Source organism: Periplaneta americana, chromosome 2 (assembly GCF_040183065.1).
Source record: "Periplaneta americana isolate PAMFEO1 chromosome 2, P.americana_PAMFEO1_priV1, whole genome shotgun sequence".
Lineage (NCBI taxonomy): Eukaryota > Metazoa > Arthropoda > Insecta > Blattodea > Blattidae > Periplaneta > Periplaneta americana.
The window spans coordinates 88,642,715-88,669,313 of NC_091118.1; the positions used below are offsets into that span (position 1 = coordinate 88,642,715).

Sequence of the window (26,599 nt, forward strand, 5' to 3'; positions counted from 1 at the left end):
GAAAAAGACCTTTGGGAAGGCCGAGACGTAGATGGGAGGATAATATTAAAATGGATTTGAGGGAGGTGGGATATGATGATAGAGAATGGATTAATCTTGCTCAGGATAGGGACCAATGGTGGGCTTATGTGAGGGCGGCAATGAACCTCCGGGTTCCTTAAAAGCCAGTAAGTAAGTAAGTAAGTTACAATCGTGGCTTCAACTCCTATAGCAAACTTATGAGGCGCTATAAGTGCATTCAAAGTACCCTAAATCAAATTGCAAGTTAATATTAGATAATGTGACTAGCAAAAGGCGAGGTCGAGCTCACTTCAAGGAAAACAGGCTGTCACAATTAAAAACTTTAAAAGAGTATGTAATGTCACAATTTGATAGGCCAAGAGCATATGGATCTGCAGTTCACTATTGGCATCTGCAAATTGTGTACACTAGAAGCGTCTAAAGTGGTTGGCCTGGACAATTTCACAGCTTCGATTACTTTTATCAACAAGGCTGAATATGGCATTTCTTCCATGCATATTACCAGTGGTGTAGCGTCAATGTAAGCTAAAAAGCTTAGCTTCCCCAGTTAATAATAATTTCATAATAAACCTGCAGTTGATGAAGAAAATTATTTATTAATTTTAATAGAATTTATATTTACGCATTAAATATTGTGATGCGGCAGCTCAGGATGATTTGTGATGCAGCAGTAAACAAGAAGCCTGCACACACCAGCTTCCAAGCAGACCGGTTTCTTCTGTGTAATCCACCCCGCAGATTTTCCATCCCTTCCTAAGCTACCCTAGTCGCAAGGCTCACAGAGAAGCTAGCTTTAACATTTAAAATAAGTAGTTTCCGCGTTTTCCCTTTTCGTCAGTTGTGTTCAGTTGAAGTCTTAGTGTGCATTGTGGCTAATATAATAAATAATGAGCGAAATAACAGTTCCTGACACTAATTTACTTGAATTTTTTTAGGACAATTGTATTATCAAAACTGACTTACGAACAAAAGTGTGATTTAAAAAACAAATGACCGACTCCCTTGCTGTGAATGAAGGACACAACCAAAAGACAGACGCATACTTACGTAATGATACTAATATATTGTGATTTCTCTAAGTATCACAGGGAGTGAGCTAATGTTATACGTATACGTGTCTATTTGTTAAGAGATATGTGTAAACCGTGAAATCATATTTTATTACGTATCATTTGAGGTCATGCCTTATTGGTGTTATTTACGATGTTCCAACCAATCTTCGACTGCTGACTTGAAATTGACTACCGGGTACTATTTATTTTAAGAATGTATTTTTGTAATACGTTTTCTCATATTGCATGAAAGACAACTTGAGTTAGCTTCCCCTACTCAAAATTTCATGCTACGCCACTGCATATTACCACAGTCTAGTATATACAGTCACGAAGCTTGAGTTATGAGGGTGCTAAGAACAATAGACTGTGCCAGTACTATTTCGCATTGTCTGTAATGAGGCGATATTAGCGATTCTAGTGGTTAGCAACTATCTATGGATGCATATTTACTACATATTGAGCTTCGTGACTGTATATACTAGACTGTGATATTACTACGTTTGTCACACGTAAGGACATACAAGAAGATCATAGTATTCGTCAGAAGGCACAAATGTTTGTGGAGGAAGTGAACAAATATGTAACAGAGGAGAGTGTGGACAAATAAAATGTCAATTTATTATGAAATGTCTTAATGTCTTCATTATCAGTACTCTCTCACAGAGGAGAGGAAACTTCAGCTGGTGTGTTGCATCTGTGCATAGCTCTACACACAGCTGAACAACTGATGTGGCTTTATCAGTGAGTGACAGAATAGCTAACAAGCTCTATATCTGTTTTCATGAGATACAAGGTACTTTTGGCCCAAATGTTTCAAAGAAACTTGAAGCAACATGTCCACGAAACATTCATGTGGAGGCAAGCAAAAGTGGAAAAATGACGAAAAAGCATATGAAAATTTTCTAACTACAGTCCTCGGTGAACATGTATGTGACGATGAGAAGAGCCTATTGCTGTGTGATTCCTGGTCAGGCCATAAAGATTGTACTCTGTTAGATGAAAGTTTTCCGAAGAAGAATGATACTCTCAAAATATTGCCACCGAAGACAACAAAATATTGCCAACCTTTTGATGTGTACTTCTTTAGGCAATATAAGCTCTACATGAGAAGGATAGTTGATTTTGTAAGACTACAATGTGAAAAACCACAAGTAAAGTTACATGATCGTCTTTTCATCATTAGACTTCACTGTGTGTTATACAATCAACTTTCTGCACTGAAGTACAAGTGTATGTTACGATATGCTTGGCAAAAGGCAGGTTATGACATTGACATACCAATATCATCGTTTGAAAATGTAATTAGTGTGGCTATTGATATTGGATTGCTTGAATGCGGAAGTGATGTTGAATGTGAAAAAGTGGATTTAGTCAGATGTTGCACTTTGCTTTGACCACTTCATTGAAATCCCACACCTGCATTTTAAAGACTGAATATAGCTGTGCAACACTATTAGGTCAGTAGAAAAAGTTTGTTGTTCAGATAGCGTAATTATTTCAAGCAGAGGGAAATTTAGCAATATAGTCAAGACATTGAAATATGTGTGTTTTTGGTCCTATTATTTCAATATTTTGTTTCTTCGTGTTACCAAAGTTCCTCTCTTAGACCTTGAATAGGTGATCATTCAAATGTCTCTCGTGGTAAGACGTGCAGTTTTGCATGAGAATGACTCATACCACTGCTTTTTGGGATGAACGATTTGTATTCTAAGCACATTTTCGTGCTGTTCTGAGCGTTCGAGGTCATGCACATCCCTTGTCAGCACTTCCAAGACCACATAAACATGGAATTGTTTAAAAACTTGAGTGAACCACTTTTGCACAAATTTCACAACTTCCTCAACATGATTTGGAATGGAAAGGAGTCTCCTCAATGCTGGTCAAAATCACTTGTGATACAAATCTAAAAGAGAGGGGATAGAAAAGATTGTGAAAATTACAGGGGAATTAGTTTATTAAATACTGGTTATAAAATATTTGCAAATTTAATACAAAACAAATTATATCAATATTATGAGAACATTTTGGGCGAAGAACAAAACAGATTTAGGAAAGGCAGATAATGCTGTGATGGCCACTTCACAATGAAACATTTGATTGAGAAAAATCGAGAATTCAATATAGAAACACACATTGCATTTCTGGACTTCAAAAAAGCTTTTGATCATGTAAATCGTAACATCTTATTGAATATATTAGTAGAAGATTGCATTCCATAACAAACTTTCAGAATATATATAATATAATTTATAAAGATACTTCAATCTCAATTAAAATTGCAGATAAATTGTCAGCCTAGAAGATGGTTTCTTCTGGTGTCCGACAAGGATTCCCACTGTCCCCTCTTCTATTTAACATATATCATGTCATGATACATGAATTTAGGAAAACAAGATATGGTCACATACCAATAAACCGCAATTTAAATTTGGACGTATTGTTATTTGCAGATGATTTAGCTTTGGTAGCCTGTTCAGAGGACGATTTACAAAGGTCCATATACAATTTGAAACTCATAGCAGACAAATACTCTACGAAAATTTCTACCAAAAAAAAAAAACTAAAATTATGGCTTTTTGTGGCAAAAAGCCTGTTCCTAGCAAGATTTATATTAATGGAAGTATTTTGGAAAGAGTTCAAGAATTTAAACATTTTGGCTACAAATTATCTTTCTTAGCAGATTTAAACATTCATGACAAAATTTTATTGTATAATAAATCAATGGGCATCATAAACAGAATCATGAAACCAACTCTAGTTCAGCGACATACCTGCACTCATATGTATAAAACCTTAGCACAACCAGTCCTGCGCTGTGGAAGTACAGCATGGACTCTAAGGAAATGTGACGCAAGTAGAATCACTGCTAGTGAAATGAGATTCATGCACCGAACAGCTGGCTATACTAAATGGGACCATAGAAGAAATGAAGACATGTTAAAGGAACTTGAAATGAACTCTATACTAGCAGACATTTGTCACCATCAAGATAACTGGTGTCAGCATGTGAAGCGTATTTCTAGGACTAGAATCCCTCATGCAATCCTGCATTACCAACCTAGAGGCAGGAGATCAACTGGATGTTCAATGAAGAGATAGGCTGAAAACTTTTGTGGACCGTAACGGTCCTTCTGGGACTATAAGCTGCATGGCTGATGATGATGATGATGTTTGTTTGCTTGTAAATCTACCTCTACTTGAGTGGATACCGGACATATCAGCAGGTGGTGGATAGCCGAGGACCTGTATTGGGAATAGTGCGAAAATGCTAGACCCAGTCAGGCCTGTCTCTGAATATCAAATAAGAGACTGCAAACCAGTTCCCCAACCCCAAGATGTAATGCGTTTCCATGCCATTGAGGTGCATGGCACATGGAAGATGTGTCGCTAATGGAGCCTCCAAGAAACTGGGCGACCTCTCGGAGTATATAGCCTTGCACTAACAAAGGGGACTCTGCCAGTGTGGACTAATTTATTCCCTCGCACTCGTGGGACCAAAAATGGACACAAGTACAAATATCGAAACCGAACCAACTGAAATTGACCAAGGAGCCACTTCGGCAGACCTGGCAGTACAAACTTCTTCGGAGTTAACTGTTGAGTCCTTGGCTGCAGTCGTCGAGAAAACGAGACTGCAGTCCAAGAAGTTCTCAGGAAAAAAACTCTCAAAGGAGAAAAATATGAGAGAGGGTACCTGGATGGCTGAAAGACCGTACAAGAAGACCTCTCTAAAAGGAAAAGAAGTAGCGAGACCCAGTGGAGGATTCAAAAGGCCCCACTCGGACTCTAACACCCTACTTCTGTAAAACAAATCCAAAAAAACACAGAAGCGTCACTGCGGAGCAGACTGTCTTACAAGGATGTTATGAGTACTAAGATGGCAGTTGGCTGTCAATGTCATCTTGATATCAAGCTGAATCAGGAGCAAGCTGACCTGGTTCAGACTAAACTAATTGCGATGGTGGAAGCCACTACTGGAGAAGGAACACCACTGCAAGTAATTAACTCCAAATTTGTACATCTTAACCAACAGAGTTGATAAATCGGTATTAAATCATAAACATAGGTAGTGCAATAAGCCTACGGCTGCGGTGCTTCTGGAGTAATGAGGGGTCTAATTGTGGAAAAAAAATCTACCTCTATAATAGTCCATAATTTCAAATAAATTTCAAATTTACTAAAGATTAGCATTTAGTCACATTCGTTGATTAACTGTCACATCCATGGACATGATATGTCAAAGGACATTATGTCCACGGACGTGATGAATTTACTTAAAACATTCTGTGAATCCAACAATTTTGAGGTCAAAGTTTTTTCTCTTCAAGTAATGTCTAAATCCACTTACCCTACTTATTAAATATGTAAAATTAACTATTTATTTAATATTTTATAAAATTCACATGTACACGGACGTGACAGGATGATCTTTGCAAAATAAAAATCTAGTAAGTACTTCAATAGAGATTATGTTAAGTAGGCCTACGTTAAACAATAACTAAAGCAAAATGCTTTCAATACAGTATGGCTGGCTCCTAATAAGCAGGACGTGGAATAGTCACTCGTCTGCATTTTACCAGTTTTTCTATAAAGTAACAGATTTTCCACTGACATGACTGAAATTCTTCTGGCAAGTATTTCGTCTGTTGTAAAACTCATTATTTCGGTATCACCTACTTACTTCAAGTTTTCAACCTTACCTTGATATATTTATATCTCAAATAATGTAGTTTTGGTTTATAATTTAGTTCCCGTTTTGATTTACAACATTTTGTATTACATTTTGAATCTTGTGTACACCACTTTTAACACTTGAATATAATTAATTGATGAATTAACACGAGTAAGTCCACTAGTTCATCAATTAATTTTGTATTACTCTCTTTGAGGGTTGTGACAGTCAACAGATGTGACTTTTCGCGTTATTCGTCAACATTTAATTGTAGGAAATAAAATTTATTTACAATTTAAATTGTAGTTGTATGTTCATCTAGTTTTACTTTTAATTTTAGTATAAATACTGAGCGCTTAGAGTTATTATTTGTGGAAAAACGTTGCTGTGATAGTAAAATGTTGAGAACTCCTCTTCTGCTTTGTCTCTCAAACTCTTTATTACTTTTCTTGTATCTTCAGCATAACATATGGCTATGGAGAGGTCAATTTTTTCATATTAAGTTACAGATATTATGAAAGTGGTAAACTGTATGAAAACAGCTTTTTAACTATGTGGAAAGCAATGACAAATTCACAGTTGCTTATTGCACTGTAAAAAATGCTTGCACTGCTAGCAGAATCTTCATCTGTCCATAAAGAGCTAATTTTTTGAAGGGTCTTCACAGCTAAACCATACATTTCAGTGGAAACGTTTACTGAATCATGTCGTATCCATCGAGTTGAGGAAGACTGCTTCAGTTTTTTTAATTATTGCCATTGAATTCATTCAACACAGTCTGATGTTTGGGTGTGTTAAAAATCATTCATTGTTGCATTTTACAGTTCATAATATTGAAGAAAAATTTAAGTGCTACTGGTAACCATGTTCTTGGGGGGAGGGGACCAGTCCCGTTGTTCGTCCTCTCCCTTCGCTGCGCCTCTGATCAGTATATCGCTATGTATGTATACAGTGGTTATTATAGCCCAATTATTGAATTGTGCATACTTAACAGCTGTGGACGAAAAGCTATTGATCAGGGAGATGAAAAAAATTAATGTGAACTTTTGAAGGATACACAGAAAAAGAAATGATGAATAGACAACTGTATTACTCACCATGTTCCTCAAGCTAGCTGTGGCATGCAGCAATTTTCGCTGAAAGCGTTGCTTCACCAATAAAACCTGCTCTTCTTGACTAAACTCTTATGGACTGTAGTGATACCAATACCAATGACAACTGTTACATAACAGCTATCTCACCTCTGAGACTATAGTAGCTGGAGGTGAACTGTGCAACCAGTGACAACAACCATAAGAATTATGAAGGACATAGTCTGGGCTTTCTTTATATTGAATTTGGTACTCTTATGTTAGTGTTAATAGTTCTCCGTTTAGAGTTGGATAAATTGGCACAGTTTAATTATAACTACATTCTACATAAGTACACACAAGATACTGCGAAATTTATGGCAGATAAGAAAGCTGTGATATGTTTTCTCCAAACGTTTCGGTTTCTGCTGCCATGCTCTTTGCACTATTCCTCCATAATAGCCATACTTATCATCTCATTCTCTCTGAGTAACTTTTGGTAGTTTTTTTTTTTGTAAAATAGGCCAGCCTTGGGCATAAGAGGAGAAGTGAAAGGGACGGAGAAATGCCCGTCCATGTCCTTTTCGCTTACACTGCCTTATAAGCAAACGTACAGTAAGGCTCTATGCATCAGCAGTGGATTTTAGGCAACATGCATTTGCCGAAAGTTCATAAAAGCTATGATGCCCGCCTGATACAATCCATCACTGACCTTCCTACCTGCTCGTACCGCACCAAATCATTACTGTCTCAACTGGGGAAGATGGAGTGGGGAGTTAAAGGGTGGTCTGCAGTAACTCAATGGAGTTATTAGTGCCCAGGCCTGAGATAGGTATTATGATATAGAGATAGACAGATGTAAAAAAAGCAATAAAATATTACTCGTAACTTTACAATTTTTAGAATATATACCGTACTTTTGGGTAGGTATTGCATCATGTCCAAAAAGACTACTTTTAAACACATTTACCATGAAAGGCCAAAAACGCATTTCATGATTTTTAGTTTCACATTAAAATGTTATCGGTATATACAAAAATATTGGAGCAAACATAGGCCTAAGTACATATGCCCCTGAATTTATTTTCCTTTTTCTTTAAACATGAATTACAGTTTTGTTGGTTACAACCTTATTCCGGGAGGATCTTCAATTAATTAAATTAATTAATATATGCATCGTATTCTTCACCTGACAATTAGGAACATTAAGGGTTGTATTCTTAGACGAGACTTTGGGCCAAAGTTGACTTTGGAAAGTACAAAGTCACCATTTTCCTATTCACAGTCGAAACTTTGACGAAAGTAAACTTCAATCGTGACTTTACTTCGAAGTCGCCGAAAATCTAGACTTTGACTTTGAATTTCGTTCGTAGATATAAGGAAAATGGCTGATATTTGGAAAATTGTTAAATTTGCCGAGAATACTGAGGACATCCAGGAGATTATTAAAGCTGCTCATGTTCCTTAGCGTATTATTACAGATTATAAATTCAAATGAAGCTACAGATTTGATAAACAGACAGTATCCTCGTCATGTTTCAACTTTCATACCGGTAATAATAATCAAAGACGATTATCTGTTCCAGCAATAATACAACTTATTTCATCGCGATCTTACGCTGTAGGTAAGAATTGATAGCTTAATATTAATTTTGACTATTTAATTCTACAAATAATAGGTTATACAGTTGGCTATGCAGTTAATTTACGAGTATAATCCTTGCAGTCGTCATATAATGTTTTCTTCATATTGATTTCAGATGATTTTAAGTAGTTTCTGCAGACATACAGGGAGTAACTCTGCCAAATGTCAGCAGGATAATATGTCTCTTTTATAATCTGTCATTGATGGCATCTTCTTATCTTCCATATCTTCAGAATAAAATTATTTTATAATGAAACAATATGAGAGCTTAATGTATAACGTAACTACAATCGATATTTTATTCACAAGAAAATTCTCATCAGGCAATATTATTTCAAATGAACTATATCATCATGTTTTGTAGTTACGAATTGTGTTATATAGACTATAATAGTCTACTGTTCGGACTGAGTTATGATTTTTGTGACCAAGTAGAAGAACAAATTATTATCGATTGGTATAAAGATCTAAAAATGTCAATTTTTGTACTTCCGTTCATTTCACACTAAGCCCTCGAATAATATAATTCTTATGTAAAGCTGCAAGAACGGTTAACAATCGCTTAACATGTACCGATGTTCAATTGTTTCATTGATTTGTGACTCAAAAGATGGCTTTGATTGTGGTAATGCCTACTCTATTTCTACTATCTACTAGTGGTTGTGATTGCTAACATTAGAACAAGATCGTTAAATCTCGACTTGTCAAAGTCAAAGTCTCAAAAGTATTGTCTATGAATAGGACTTTTAACGAAGTTAAACTTTACTACGAAAGTCGACTTTGGGAAGTCTTCATCCAAAGTCTCGTTTATGAATACGGCCCTAAATCCAGATGTTTGAGATGGGCAGGTCATGTAGCACGTAAGGGCGAATCTAGAAATGCATATAGAATGTTAGTTGGGAGGCCGGAGGGAACAATGCCTTTGGGGAGGCCGAGATGTAGATGGGAAGATAATATTAAAATGGATTTGAGGGAGATGGGCTATAATGATAGAGACTGGATTAAACTTGCACAGGATAGGGATCGATGGCGGGCTTATGTGAGGGTGGCAATGAACCTCCGGGTTCCTTAAAAGTCATTTGTAAGTAAGTAAGTAATTAATTAATATGTAAGTAAGTTAATAAGTAAGTAAATAAATAAGTAAATAATAAAGCTTCCGCCCTGGCCTTGATCTGGGTTGATCCACGTGTAAATACTCCCTGTATGTGTAAGAATCACATGTAGATGTTTCCAGATTTCGAAACTTGCCTTTCTCTCATTGATTAGACTTACATCATTGTTAGGCCAGACCATTGTTCCAGTACCATGACAGAGGCCGCTTTTCCATTCTCCAATGTAGCGGGCTCCAGTTGGATATTGTCTGTACCCAATTCCATTATATAGTCCATTCAAAAATTCACCCTCATAGTAGTTGTCTCCTTTGTTTCCATAATATATAATTCCTTCACCGTGTTTCACTCCCATATACCATCCACCATAGTATGTGACATTTTTTTCATTAGTCACATATATGCCATGCCCATGACGATGACCACGATAAACTTCTCCTTCATACCAGCTTTGGTCTGGCCATTCTAATATTCCGTGTCCGATCATTTCACCATTTACAAACTCACCCTACAAGTACAGAATAACAATACTATATTAAAATGTCATTATCACTGAAAGTTTCAAGTTATAAATTACATTAAAAGTAAAATACATAGTAGTGTTTGGAATCATTAGGTCGTGACTCCTTACTGTGAGAGTTCAGGCGTAATTGCAGAGTGAAATAGACACCAAAAGGCACTGAGTCTCACCAGTTTGGTTTACAGTTTGCGAGCTGACGTGTTAAAATGATCACTGTGCGGTTTGGTTTAGAATTTGCTTGTAAGTTGTCGTATATTAAAATTGTTATCATTGTGCGTAAGATATATGGTATCATATTGTTCAGTATTAGTTACGCCACAGCAAAAGTTGGCCTAAGTTATAGTTTACAACAAAGAGTTTTTATGTACGATGAAAAGAAGATTAAGGATTGGAACGTGAAATGTAAGGACTCTTCTGCAAGCAGGTAAGTTGGAAAACTTGAAGGAAGAAGGAAGTGTGTAAGATTTGCTGATGATATGGCTTTGTTAGCAGAAGAAGAGTTGATACTAAGGAATATGCTACTGGAGCTAAATGGCAGCTGTGAACAGTATGGAATAAAGATAAATGCCAACAAGACGAAGATCATGGTCATAGGAAGAAAAGAAAAGAAGGTAAACTTGCGAATTCTAAATGAGGCAGTAGAGCAAGTGAACAGTTTCAAATATTTGGGGTGTAAGTTACTATAAGCAGTAACTTGAGCTGCTGCCAGGAAATCAAAAGGAGAACATGCTACTGGAGCTAAATGACAGCTGTGAACAGTATGGAATGAAGATAAATGCCAACAAGACGAAGACCATGGTCATGGGAAGAAAAGTAAAGAAGGTAAACTTGCGAATTCTAAATGAGGCAGTAGAGCAAGTGGACAGCTTCAAATACTTGCGGTGTACTTACTATAAGCAGTAACTTGAGCTGCTGCCAAGAAGTCAAAAGGAGAATAGGAATGGCAAAGGAAGCTTTTAATAGAAAAAGGAACATCTTCTGCGGACCTCTGGAGAAAGAACTAAGGAAGAGACTAGTGAAGTGCTTTGTGTGGAATGTAGCATTCTATGGGCCAGAAACATGGACATTACGACGAAGTGAAGAGAAGCGACTAGAAGCATTTGAAATGTGGATATGGAGAAAGATGGAGTATGTGAAGTGGACAGACAGAATGAGAAACATGGCTGTGTTGGAAAGAGTGGGTGAAAAAAGAATGATGCTGAAACTGATCAGAAAGAGGAAAAGGAATTGGTTGGGTCACTGGTTGAGAAGAAACTGCCTTCTGAAGGATGCACTGGAAGGAATGGTGAACGGGAGAAGAGTTCGAGGTAGAAGAAGATATCAAATGATAGACGACATTAAGATATATGGATCATATGAGGAGACAAGGAGGAAGGCAGAAAATAGAAAAGACTGGAGAATGCTGAATTTGCAGTGAAATATCTGCCCTTGGGCAGAACACTATGAATGAATGAATACGTATGTACGAGTAAAAACGAACTTGTGTGGAACAGTGATAAGGCAATCCACAAAACATACTGAGAATCCTGTTCCAGTAGGGAAACTTTTCGTCAACTTATTAAAAGTTATGACAGAAATCTGTTACCAGATGCAGTGTTCTTACAGAAGAAAAATTATTTGAAATAGATGCACTGGTACATACCCCGTAAAAATATCTCTGCCTGCTTTCAGGAAACAGGCATTTCAAGAGCTTCACCAAGAATTGCCACTAAACTGCTTCAATTTGTGTAATTTGTTATGGTTTTACAGCATAAAATTACAGTGGGCCACAAATTGCTACGACGCAATCACGAGAGTAAAGTCCGATTGTGTAACTGGATGCTGGAGAGTGTTGCTGATAAGAAGATGGATCCCGAATTAATCATATTTTTTAATGAAAAATGGTTCGAAGTACATGGCTGCGACTTTTCGCAAAACAAAAAATTCCAGTACTGGAGCACAGGAAATGCTTGGCCTGTGCATGAAGTTCCACTAGATGATGAAAAGATTTGTGTGTGGTGTGGTTTGAATGCACACAGAATAATAGGGCATATTTTTTTATGAAGGCACTATCAGTGCTGCAAGATATTGAGCAGAAATATTAAGATCTTTTTCTGAATACCAGCAATAATTCTCTTAGCAGGATTCTGCTATTGCACAAATTGCTTACGAATCACTAGATCTTATTTAAAAGATATTGAGGATAGAGTTATCATTTATCAGTTCTGGGTTGTGACCCCTTCGTAACCTCAACATTATATTTTTGTGATTTCTATTATTGTGGGGGAACTTAGAAGACAAAGTTTCTAAGAATAACCCTCAAACAATAGAGGAACTAAAAGAAAATATCAGTCGAGAAATTGCTTTAATCACATCTGAATAACTTATATGTGCATACACTGCTGACAGACATAATTTTCAACAATTACTGTAACACAGGTTAGCGCTCATTATTATCAGTTTTAAATATCAATTTAGGCTTTCCTGGTTGCGACATGAGGTATAGCGCAGGCATGAAATGGGGTCTGACAACCTCAAATGTTACTAACCACTCTGTACATATATAAATTGACCACATTCTTATCACATAAAGCCACTAGTTTTTGTGTTTACTTCTCCTGTGCACTGAGTGAGCATTATGGGTTATAGCACCAGTTAATTGTAGATTTTTCATCTGCTGTAACTATATCACTTCACTTTTCATCTCCCTAGTCGATATTATCGTCACGTTTGTCATTGCTATTCTATCACTCTCATCATCACTGCTCTCAAAACCAATATTTATAATGATAATGGTTTTATTTTCTTTTACAGAAGAGGTGTCCGAAGATTCGCACCACAGTCTGGAGCTTATTGTGCTTACGACTCCTGTTCTGTGAATGATGCATTTTGCCAAATGGTCGCACTCTTGACCATACAGCACGCTGCACTATGAACTTAACTCGGGCTATGGTAATGATGATAATGACGTGAAGAAATTATGAGAAAACGAGTCCGAGATCAAACGCCGAAAATTACCCAATAGTTCTGCTTCGGTTAGTTGAGCGAAAACCTCGGAAAAACTTCCAGTCAGGTAGCTTGTCTCAAGAAGGATTTGAACTCAGTCCCGCTCATTTCACAGTCAGACATGCTGTTATTCCAAAGTGTTCGACATAATTATGAGGATTTCGGTAGCTTTTTCCATTAGCCCAGCTCTGTACCAATACTCTTATTCATTTTTTTTTTTGCATCAGCACGCCTTTTTCCAGTCTGCCTATGTTATTTAATTTAACGAGTGTGTATTAACTTTTTCAGGATAGTCAGAGACATAGATGATAATTTTCTGTTGTAATAGATTGCAAACACATTCTATTGAGTTTAAGTCACAGGTATACAGAGGAAGACACGACATGGTAATCCGATTACCTTAAAAATTTTATCTGTCCTATAAGAGGGTTTCTTTTTAGCCAATCTGACAATTTATAGAAGTTCATATCTCTTTAATTTCTGATCAAAACACATGTTATTATGTGTAACCCACTCTCAATTTACCATAGTTCTTTATGTGTTGCAGTTGTAGGGCACCAGGAGTAAGGCCACTAAGGGAAAAGAACCAAAGGAGAAAGATTCGATCCGGTACAATGGGTTGAACTTCGGTGTAGCTCAGTGGTTAGAGCACCAAGCACGTAGAACTGGAAACCTAGATTCGATCCTTGATGCCGGAGCGAATTTTTCTCTGTTAATAACATAATGATCTTAATTGATTATATCTTATTATAATAGAAATGACGACCAGCTTAATTAATTCACATGAAATTAAAACTCAGGACAGTTAAGTTAAAATAATTTACCTTATAACAAGAACCGTCAGTCCATTTGAAGCAACCATAACCTTCCAACATCTTGCGTGAAATACGTCCTTCATAGCAGTTACCTTGTTTGAACACTATGGACACATCTTCATCTGGGAAAGATACTCTCCAGTCAACTACACTACCTTTGCTTGCAGTTTTGTCTCCGGATTCCTGTAGTGCAGAATTAGAATTTTCATTAGGTTAGTTTCTGAGACCATATTTTATTGGTTTTGTGTGTGTATGTGTGTGCGTGCGTGCGCCTGTATGTGTCTCTGTGCACGCACACGCACATATCCATGGACTTTGTATAAGTTCCTGCAATAATCCCAGTATTTGTTATATCTGGACAAATTTTGACAAAACTTAATGATTTGATTGTAGGGTCACAAAATTGAGTTACTGAAACTCAACTGTGAACGTAGGAGAAGTTGGCTGAAAATTCAATGTAGGCTACTAACTGCAAAAGTGAGTAGCACCATTTTTGTGATTCCCTTATGTGCATAAAAATTATTATTATTATTATTATTATTATTATTATTATTATTATTATTATTATTATTATTATTATTATTATTATCATTATCATTATCATTATTATTATATACTTTCCTTTAACAGGATAGTAGGTCTACATATTGTATGAACAGTTTTGTTATGAATAGTAAAAAAAGGAAAGAGAAAAAATAAAATTGCAAGTGTGAACAATACATAGATACAGTATAGATACAATACAATATCTTATCTCAGGTGATTTCTTAACAATACAATTTAACCTTTTAATGCAAGTGAATAAATATTGGCAATTAAAGATGATGGCAAATGAAAAGCCTTACAAAAAAGCAACATTTTTTTTCAGAATGGACTCTTATGCTCCAATCGTCAACCTATGACGTCTATCTGTTCTATCTGATATTTCTGTAGACAATATGGGATTGTTGACTCATAAATTAATTGTTTTTTTCTTATAAACGTCTTGCGATTGGCTCTTGCAAGTCTCGAAATAAATTATTGTAGGGTCAATTATAAAACTTTTCCCATGGTCTTCTTGGAATGTGATCATATTTATCCTATGAGTGCTGCCTGTGGTTGGTAGACAATGAACCTCTTTGAAAACAGTAAACCCAGTATTACATACCGGTAATGCTTGAGCACTGGCGCTTTTTATTTTATGGTGTCTGGTATTGTATAAAATCTCGCCATGTGGGTGAGAACCGAGAACATGTGACAGAGTTTTTGTTTCGCTGTCGCAACGACAACAGTGATTATTGTCCATGGTCCTTCGCAGAATGACACGAACTGCTGCTACGTTACCAGCCACCTTGAAAGCCATTCGCTGCACGTTAGACCTTTATGATGAATAATCCAGTGACTATCATTTTATTAAAAATCACAGTATCAATGGACCACACCTTTATATGAAATGTCAGTCATTTTAACAAATACCGGTACACAGTCACCAAACCGACGATCTTCTCCACAAAAGCATGCTATACACCTGTTTAAAATATTATTAACAGCATGACTTTTTAAAACAAATGTGACTTTAACAATAAGATCTTACCTGTTTTTCAGAAGCTACCACAGAATCCTTACTTAAATTACTTGTTTCCTTCTCCATTGTCTCTTGAATGCTTACATGTGATTGATTATGATTGTTATTACGTTGCTCTTTGGTAATACTGTGCCCCTCTTTTGAATTTCTTTTTTTTCTGAAAAAAATGAAGATAGAACTTTTGATATTCTTAAGTATATACTGACATTCTTTTTGTTACCATAAGATTTTTTTATTGTTGTCTAATGCCAGACAGTTGATAATGAAGTAAACTGACCACACATCCCATTTTGAATGAGACAGTATCTTTTTTTCATATTTGTCCCATTAAAAAAAAACACTACCGGTATCAAAACAGTTTTATCTTAGTCAATCTTAAATGCGACAGGCTCATGTCAGTAGATTTACTGACATGTAAAAGAACTCCTGCGGGACAAAATTCCGGCACATCCGGCGACGCTGATATAACCTCTGCAGTTGCGAGCGTCGTTAAATAAAACATAACATCTTAGTCAATCAGGGGTTTCAGTTTTATTTAAATTGTAACGGTAGTTTTGTTATTCAATTCTGATGGCCTAAGTAGCATTTCAAAAACAATCAAAGTAGGCCTACCCTACACCCAAAGAAATATGGATCCTAACTGACAGCAAAAGCTGTATTCAACATCTACAGAACTACCATGCGACACTTATCTGTAAATATAGTTAAACACTTACAAGATCTGTGTAGAATAGAAGTACATATTCAGTGGATCCCATCACATGTCGATACCGGTATACCAAGAAATGAACGGGCAGATGTCATAGCTGAAGGCTGTGAACCAAGAAAAACAACCAAGGGCACATTTACCTACTCTGAAGTATTTTCCAAACACAAAAAAGGGGTAAATGAAATCTGAAAACAGCCACCACGACATGAATAGTATAAAGAGCAACAACCAGGAGCAACCATTCAACTGTCAATTTAGCCGACAATCACAAACTGCAATGTCAAGGTTAAAAATTGGGCACACAAAGCATATGAAGATAATAGCATATCAGAAGATATTTCCATTGCAGCTTACCGCTATTCTCCAGTCACAGAACCCATACAAAAATTTAGGTAGAAATGGAAGAGGACTGTATTCCACCACGATCATACCATAAATATTTCTCTGATGAAGTAATCTTACACAGCAAATTTCGGTCTTTCAATACTATATCATAAAACTTCTCACATTCCATGGCAAAATTTTGCTTCATAACTCACAACTAACATAGCCCTCTTTGTCTCAACACGTAACCTAGGTTTATCTTTTGACACATACTACTCATAACAGAAAATATTCTCTCTCAACAGGTACTGTACTTCCTGGAGGACAAAGAATAAATTCTACAATATTACAAAAGTGTATTATATGTCTTTCTCGTGTTAAATTCTATCGTACTTGGTTAACACGAGAAAGACATATAATACATATTCCGAAGTTGTGTAATCAATATGTATATTACAAAAGTGTTGAAAGTAGGTATAGGCCTAGGCGTTTTTCGCTCATTTCAGAAAAAATCTGTACCTATCTATCAGATACAGGAATGTTTTCTTTATTGCATGTGGCTAATTGCCTCATAATTATACGTTATCTGCTTCTATGAGCAACATAAAATGAACATTACAATGTTCGCAAACCAATTTTGTTCTTCTTCTTTCTTATCCCGTGGTCCTTGGACCACGTCCATGAGGTTGTGTTGTTGCAACTGGTGTATCACGTTTTGGTTCTGAGTAGGCTATATGATCTGGAGTGAGGCCTAGGCCTATATGCGTCAGGATATGGTTTGGTGAGGCTGGTTCTGTATTGCATTTTGTACATAAGTTAGGTATTAATGTAACAAAACTTTTTATCACATTTTTTTTTGTATGCAGAAAATTATATTATAAACCTCGTCCCGTTTTGTGATCCAAATGTCCCGTTTTTGTTTCAAGGAAATATGGTCAACCTACAATGAAGTCATTTGCCCTTGTTTGAGTACTGGTACCATCAGGAATGCGGTATCACAGTGAGATGGAGACTTTCTAAAATTGACCTAAACATTGCAATATATTATGCAAAGCATCTGTTTCAAGATCCAATACAGAAACTATTTTCGCATGTAATAAACGAAACAAGATCGAAAACAAAACTAATATACAGCATCAATACCGAAGTGATTAATATGGGTCTCAGTGTGCTGGAATAACATTCCTTTCTAGAATCTGATTTTCTACAACTTCTTTTGTGTTGTAAATTCTAATATGATAAAATGAAATGGTCACAGATACTTCCATTTATGTCCTCCATATTCACAAGTTTTATAATAACCCCATGTTGCTAGCACTTCAATTCCTCATTGTCTTCTTCTTCTTCTTTCTTGGCACTACAGCTCATTGTGAACCTTGGCCTTTTCCACGATTTTCCGCCAGTTGTCTCGATCCTGCGAAATTGCTTTCCAATTCCTAATATCCCATCTTACATATGTCTTCCTCAACTCCATCCAGCCATCTTATTCTTGGTCGTCCACGGCTTCTTTGGCCCCCAGGATTTCCATTTAATATCCTTTTAGGAATTTCTACGTCATTCATCCGTGCCACATGCCCAGCCCACCTTAATCTTGCTGCTTTTACCATTCTTCTAATAGGCGGATCTTTATAGATGGAATACAACTCATTATTATATCGCCTCCTCCATTTCCTCTCTCGAATACTGGGCCAATTATTTTGCGGAGTATCTTCCTCTCAAAGGCATCAAAATTTCCAGCATCCTTTTTTGTTAGGGACCACGTCTCAGCAGCATATGCTAGTACAGGTCTTAAAAGTGTCTTATAGATAGTTATCTTTGTGGTACGAGATAAAATTCTTGAACAAAGTAATTTTCTTAAGGCGAAGTAAGCTCTATTGGCAGCCATTAACCTCTGCTTTATTTCATATGAAATATCATTAGAATGAGTAACTGTTGATCCCAGGTATTTAAATTCATCCACTCTCTCGAAGTCATATCTGCCTATTGTTATTGAGGATGGCATATTCTTGAGGTTTGCCTTTCCACAAGCCATGTATTTAGTTTTCGATTGATTAATAGTCAATCCCATATTCCTTCCTGCCTTTTCTATATTCAAGAATGCATCTTCCATTGCCCTTCTAGATCTTGCCACTATATCTATATCATCGGCGTATGCGAGTATCTGTACTGATTTATAAAATATGGTCCCTCTGCTAAGTAGGTTTGCATCTCTTACTACCTTCTCCAATGCAACATTAAAAAGGAGACACGCCAGCGTATCTCCTTGTCGCACACCATTCTTAATATCTAATGGATCTGATAACATTCCTCTGACCCTTATACTGCTTCGGACATCTGTCATTGTCATTCTTACCAGTCTCACCAACTTTTCAGCAGTATCTAGTTCTCTTAGAGCATTATACAAATGTTCTCTATTAATGCTATCATAAGCAGCTCTAAAGTCAATAAATAGATGATGTGTACCAACTCCAAATTCAATAGTTTTTTCTAGAATTTGCCTTAATGTAAAAATCTGGTCTATGGTTGACTTGCCTGGAAGAAACCCACATTGATATATACCTATTTGCTTCTGAACCATTGGGAGAAGACGATCGAAAAGTATATTTGAGAATACTTTATACCCCAGGTTAAGAAGAGTTATTCCTCTGTAATTTTCACACTCCACTGGATCTCCTTTCTTATGAATGGGACACAAAATCCCTTCCGCCCATTGTTGTGGCATTTTCTCCTGTATCCATACTGAATCAACAATATCCAACAATTGTTGTTCCAACTTTACACCACCTTGCTTAAATAATTCCGCTGGTATATTATCTGTTCCAGGAGCTTTGTTGTTCTTCAATTTATTTAAGGCAATTCTTATTTCCTCAATAGTTGGGGGATTTTGGTTCTCATGTAATTCGCATTCTTGATGCTCTTCAGATGAGACATTTTCCTGTGGATTTGAAACATTAAGGATGCCATCAAAATACCTACGCCATCTTTCACATATCTCTTTCTCTTCACTTATAATCTGTCCTTGTTCATCCTTGACTAAAGTATTTTTTACAATTAAAAGGCCTCCGTATATTGTTGACTTCCCTATAGAACTTTCTTGCCTCATTCTGATTCCTTAATGCTTCCATACTTTCAACTTTTAATTTCATCCATTCTCTCTTCTTACCTCGATGAATCCCTTTTTCAATTCTTCTTTTATCCTTATAATTTTCCCAAATACTTCTAGTACAATGTCCCTGTAGTGTTTTTCTATATGCCTTATTCTTTTCCTCTGTAGCAATCTCACATTCAGTATCTAACCACGAAGATCTTTTACTGCTCTCTTCCATTCCCATTACTTCATTTGCTGCACTTTCAATTGCTTTCTTAGTTGTCTCCCATTTTTCGTCAATAGTGTTATGGTCCATCGCCTCTTCAAGCATCTGTGTTACCTTGGTTTGATAGTTTTCTCTACTTTCCTGTAATATCAGCTTATTTAAATTATATTTATAATGTTTTTGTCTAACCCCTCTATATGCATTGGAAATCTTTGCTCTGATTTGGGCCCATACCAAGTAGTGGTCTGAGTCTATATTGGGTCCCCTGAGTGTTCTTACATCTAATAAGTCTGATCTATGTCTGGCATCAATGAGTACATGATCAATTTGATTTACAGTATTACTGTCTGGTGATTTCCATGTTCCTTTGTGAATTCCTTTATGTGGGAATAGTGTAGATCCCACAATCATATTTCTGGATGTAGCAAATAAGATGAGTCTTGTTCCATTATCGTTACTCACAATATGTTTACTGTAGTCTCCAATCGTAGGTCTAAATATTTGCTCCTTTCCCACTTTCGCATTGAAATCACCAACTATTATTTTGATGTCGTGACCAGGGCAGTTATCATATGCTTGTTCTAGGGTTTCATAGAACTGTTCCTTCTCTTCCTCCTCAGATTCTTCTGTCGGGGCATGAGCGTTAATTAAACTATAATTAAAAAATTTTCCTTTTATTCTAAGCACTGATAATCTTGGGCTGATAGGTGTAAACCCTATCACCAGATGTTTAAATCGACGGTGTATCACAAATCCAGTACCAAGTTCATGTCTTTCTTGGCTGCAGCTATAGAATACATTGGCTTCTTGTTTCTCTATAATTCCATTTCCTGTCCATCGTATTTCTTGTAGGGCTATAATACTAGGCTTTAATTTCACTATCTGCTCTATTAGCATTTTCAATGCTCCAGGATGGTACAGAGACCTTACGTTCCATGTTCCTATACATATAATTGGATTCCTTCTTTTATTTCTTTGTATTCCATTTGCTTGTCCATTGTTCTTGCCATTTTCATTTCCATTAGACAGTCCGGCTTCTATTCGTGATGGTTTCGTAACTGTAGGCTTTTTACTGTGATGGGTAGTCGGCCCATCGCCAAACCCTCTGCCCGGAGGACCGGGTAATTTTTGATCAGGGTTATCTTCCCCTAGCCTTTGGAGAACCAACTCCATATGTTACAAGGCAGCAACAGCTGGTTTTGGTCCACCCCGGGTATTTTATTTCCCCGGTACCCGCCATATCTGATGAGCATTCCCCAATCCGCCACCTGGGGAGGCGCCTGATGGGAGACCAGCAACTCCACACAGGAATTCCTCATTGTATGAAATATAAAAATATTTTATATTTATTTATACTAAATTACATAGAAAATAAATAATCAGAACACCCATATGAGCAAAGCTTGTGTTCGGGTGTAGTTCCATCTATATACAAGAAGTATAAAAGTTAATACTGGTATATAGAAACAAGAAAAAAATAAATAAAAACAAAAATACTTTATACGCAGAATCAATTTAAATATAATTTATATGAGGGTTGTTTGAAAAGTTCATAGCCTGACCATATTATATTCACATCTCCTTGACGTTTGTTCGTTTATTTTTATATGTTTCAATGTATTTCAATTTATTTTTCACTGTATCAACATAAATATGTTTAAGTAAGCCTCAAGGCATTTACTCTGTATTTATTGTATTATGGTATCCACTGTCTATGGCAACCTGTACAGAAAGGAATTAAAATAAAATAATAAAATAACTATTATTCTGAAACAATCTTTATTTCTCAACATAATCTCTCCTGAGATTCACACATTTGTTCCATCGGAGCTGCAATGCTGCTATATTCTCCTTGGACATAGATTTCTCAAGGTCTGCAAAAAAGCCTTCTGTTGCTGCTTTACCCTCTACAGTTGACGAAAATTTCTTCCCAGTCATATGAATTTTGAGTTTTGAGAAAAGAAAGAAGTTTGAGGGTATGAAATTTGGTGAGTAGTGGGGGAGTGCCACAACAGTTCGAACAGTAGTTCGTGTAGTTTAGCAGCTACGATTGCAGACGTGTAAGCAAGTGCATTGTGATGAAACAACACTTTCTGCTTCTCGCGAATTTTCCCTTTCACTTGCTGCAGAAGATTTGAATAATATTCATTGTAAATCATTGATTAAATGGCGATCACTCGTGTTAATTATGTAAGCATGTGCGGCTTACAGATGTTTCGGTGTTTCTTCACACCATCCTCAGAGCCTACTAGATCTCGACGTCATCTCGAACTTCGCTGCCTGTTGTGTGGGTGCGTTCGATTGTTGAAAAATGTTGAAATGTGGTGTCAAATAGTGTGTGTGTTCTGAAATTGATATGTGTGTTGAGAATTTGCTCAGGGTGTGTTTTAGTGTGTCTGTATATTTCATATTGTTATAGTGTGTTGAGTTTCTGATTTTTGGGTTGTATGTGTAGGATTTCCATGTCTGTATTTATGTTATTGTATGTGTGGTTTGCATTAGTTATGTGTTAACATGCACCATTGTAAAAATTTTAAGCAAAATGAACATGTAGATTTGGTTTATTTTTATTAAATACTGCAACTGAAATATAATCTTCATCTTACGATGTTGGATGATGTATATATTTTTTATTAGATTATTTTACGATGCTTTATCAACAGCTTAGGTTATTTAGCGTCTGAATGAGATGAAGGTGATAATGCTGGTGAAATGTGTCCAGGGTCCAACACCGAAAGTTACCCAGCATTTCCTCGTATTGGGTTGAGGGAAAACCCCGGAAAAAACCTCAACCAGATAACTTGCCCCAACCGGGAATCGAACTTGGGCCACCTGGTTTCGTGGCTAGACTCTCTAACCGTTACTCCACAGGTGTGGACGGGATGACGAATATACGTCCGTTGATGTGACATATTAATGAATTTAAATACTATTATAGTCACAATCATGCCATGGTATGAAAGTCATATACGTCATCCAACATCGTAAGATGAAGATTACATTTGTAAAGTTTCTTCCCACCCATAAGCAGTGCTGACTAGATCAGACGCTATGGACAGTACTCTATAACAGAGTCGCCAGTATGAAAGGATAATTCCGAGCCTTTGGCATGAGACGAACTCGATAGCTCAGTGGTAGAGCGCCTGACAGGAAGTTGCAGCTTCGAATCCTGCTCGAGGTTGTGAAATTTTTCTTTCATACCATGGCATGATTGTGACTATAATAGTATTTAAATTCATTAATATGTCACATCAACGGACGTATATACGTCATCCAACATCGTAAGATGAAGATTACATTTGTAAAGTTTCTTCCCACCCATAAGCAGTGCTGACTAGATCAGACGCTATGGACAATACTCTATAACAGAGTCGCCAGTATGAAAGGATAATTCCGAGCCTTTGGAGTGAGACGAACTCGACAGCTCAGTGGTAGAGCGCTTGACTGGAGTATAGGAAGTCACAGGTTCGAATTCCGCTCGAGGTTGTGAAATTTTTCTTTCATATCATGGCATCATTGTGACTATAATAGTATTGAAATTCAGTAACTGAAATAGATTATGTCTCTTTTTAAGAAATTTGAGATGCATTACAAAATCTCTGTTTTTTATTATACAATCGCGTATTTATTAAGCTACATTAAACATTTTCATTACTGATATAATGAATTTGATAAGAAGGGTGCTGAATAACATTATTGATAATATAAAGCATTATTTCATTTAAAGAATTGTGGATTTAGAAATGATGTTTCCTTATTTAAATGTTCAAATACTTACTTACTGCTTTTCGTGCTACCTGAAATAAAAACAAATGGTAACCTTCTTAGGTAGGATGTTTTGGGTATCAGGCATTAAAAGGTGATGTAATTGTAGTGCAACAACCTTGAGTGCTTGTAACCAACAGAGCAAATGTTTCAACCGATCATTTATATATTCTCGAGTGCATGTGCTTGAGCGAATCATTTTCTGGCTGCCTTCTTCACAACCGAAGACTGATCAGTGAGCTCCGGTCGGTAGTTTCTGTGAGAATGTAGAGGTCTAGTGGAGAATCGCTGTGCTTTCATTGTTTCGACAGCTCTTTTGTCTCTGGTATGTAGTAGTGGATCCAGGTTTCATCCAGTGTACATACCAATACATTGATTGAGATGTGGTGTACTCATTCAGTTGAGATATGCATAACCTCGCACTTTCAGTTGATGGTCAATCAACACCATATCGTGGATTTTTTCTACGATTTCTTCACTTGTTGTTATTACTGGACGTCCAATGTCTGGAGTCATCTTCCACATTCTCTCGACCATGTTTAAATATTGTTACCCATTTTTCCACAGTCAAAAAAGCTGGAGCAGATTTCTCCAGTGCAGCATTATGTCTGCTTTAATTTAACTTCAAAATTAAACTACACAAAATGTAGTCAACAGAAAATAATAATTTTTCGTGCTTGAACAAATATAAAATGGCCGCTAACAATTAATTGTTGGCATTGTTGACACGTTTTCAATGCCATCTACAAATGTGTCAGGCCATGAACTTTTCAAACCCACCTCGTAAGCAGATGTTTAATTTTTTTATTGAATTTAATAACAGGACATGTAGAAAATTCAGGGTACATTCTGATTATGGAGTTACATAATCTTGGTCTTAGACTAATCTAAAACTGCGTTTTAAAGGTTCCACTTAGTATTGTAAAGAGAAAGTAATATACCAGTAATGGCGCAAAAAAAAGTAATTTCGACATTTTCAAGGGAATAGCCATTTTCAGCATCCCTAATACAAAAAAAAAAAAAAGAAGTTTGGCATGCCGTCAGTCTATCTGTCTGTCTATAGAGATTTCTCTTATACTATTGGCTGGATTTTCTTCATATCCATTATCTACTACCAATTCATAAAAGAAACAAGACAAAAATGCGATTCACTCAAAAAAGTGTTCCAACGATTCTGTTTATGATAGTTCTTCTTACATTAAGATAAGATGATATTTGTTAAATATGATGCAATGGTATGTCTTCAGAATTAAATGTTTGCTTCAGAGAAATTATAATTTACGTACCGGTAATTAACATTTCGAAATCATAACTTTCAGAGAAACATACTTTAGGACTTGAATATAACTACGTACAGGAATTACTTTGTAAAATGAACTTAACATCAGCCTTAATCGACTCATAACTAGCGTGTAAGAATGTCATGCAAGTGAGCCGAGTTTTGTTCCCGGTTCCCGGTCATGATGGACGAAGCCAGGTTGCGAGGGTTTTTCTCTGAGTTTTCCTTTTTCCCTTCATCATTTCATCAACTGTATTATACCTCTCTCTCTGTATCTGTGTGGAGTGTGTATGTGTGGGAATATGGCAACCAAGTTTTTGAGTTTTCTATTTTTATGACTTTTAAAAATTATTTTAAGGAAATTATTTTTCTTCTTGGAAAGGACATCACTAGATACCCCATAGATGAATTTAGAGTTCATTACGAAAATTTCAGATAAGTCGTTACCAATATCTTATTTTTGTTAGTCAGATGACATCATAAAAATGTAATTAACATATAAAATAATATTGTTGTTACATCACATTCATTTAGTTGTTAACATTTTAGTCATTTCGGCATCATCAGACAACAAATTACAAATTATTACGATATTAAATTTGAGTAAAGTTTTACATAGTTACACAAATACAACATGATTAATCTACATATTGTAAATTTATTCCAACTCAACAATGTAACTTTTATTCAAAGCAACAATAATTATCACTCTCTACAATTTAATTTCACTCCCGTCAACAATGGGATTTGCTCTCCACACAGCAACACAGCGTTCGTTATTGCACTCCACTGACGACAATGACAATTTACTTGGACTATTACGAACAACAATGAACTGTTAGTCTTAACTAATATTCACAAAGCACTATTTACAACACAGAACTGTCAGTTCTCAGTTCACAGCTCGTTTGTCTTGGCTAGTTCTTCTAGCTCAGTCACTCGCGTTCACAGAATCTCGAACCCCAGACCTTCGGAGACGATCCGCTGAACTTCGAACTCAGGTCCCCCAACTGCGGTCCACTGCACTCGAACTCCGGTCTTCAGGCTCCACAGTTACGGACACAACTCAAGTCGCGCTCTGGTCTCGAAGCTGGCTTCACTGCTACACAAGACTGGCTTACTGGCTGACTGACTGAATGTTCACTTGCGTCTTCTCTTTTATATAACCAAACCATAGTTGCGAGAAAGTACGAGTTCTGGATAGTTCGCGATCTCGAATAATCGATAGATGCCTAGAAGATTTCCACGGATGTCAGGATGGCATTCTCGAATAATCTCGCATGCTGCTGCTCCCTTCCTTCACCGCGCTTAGCACATGCCACAGGAAGCAGATGCGCGCGCAATCCGCCCAAAACACGGCCGACTTTGCACTTCCTTCTGCTGGTCGTGAGTTCGAATCTCACGTCGCTGTCACAATATTTTAACATAAATTCAACAGAAGTTATATTCGGAATATGTGTGATAAAAACTTTCTTGTGTTAAATTTTAACGTACCTTGTTAACATGTTTCGACCTATTTTCGGTCATCTTCGGAACTGGTCGTTGTTGGTCTTGGCGCCTCTTGTTTCCTGTGTGAGTGCGTTCGTAGTGTAGAGTCAAAGATTGTATGTGTTTTGAAATTGAGTTGTATGTTGAGAATATCGTTGGGGTGTGTTTTCGTGTGTCTGTTCATATTGTTCTAGTGTGTTGAGTTTCTGGCTTTTTGGTTGGATGTGCAGTATGTCCATGCTCTGTTGATGTCTCTGTAGGTCT

General features: G+C 36.6%; 1 protein-coding gene across 3 annotated transcripts in view; it reads right to left on the reverse strand.

The window, feature by feature from the left end:
* Positions 1-26,599, reverse strand: part of LOC138694397 (radial spoke head 10 homolog B-like) — a 61,709-nt gene that overhangs the window by 24,413 nt on the left and 10,697 nt on the right. For 2 of the 3 annotated variants that reach the window (XM_069818087.1, XM_069818088.1), the window contains exons 1-4: positions 16,173-16,308; positions 15,466-15,613; positions 13,902-14,075; positions 9,736-10,080 (exon numbers count right to left, since the gene is read on the reverse strand). In XM_069818087.1, the coding sequence (XP_069674188.1) occupies positions 9,736-10,080; positions 13,902-14,075; positions 15,466-15,613; positions 16,173-16,198 (693 nt within the window). In that variant the 5' untranslated portion in view covers positions 16,199-16,308. Of the gene's footprint in view, positions 1-9,735; positions 10,081-13,901; positions 14,076-15,465; positions 15,614-16,172; positions 16,309-26,599 lie in introns of those variants that run through there. The other variant, XM_069818086.1, reaches the window with a different exon arrangement.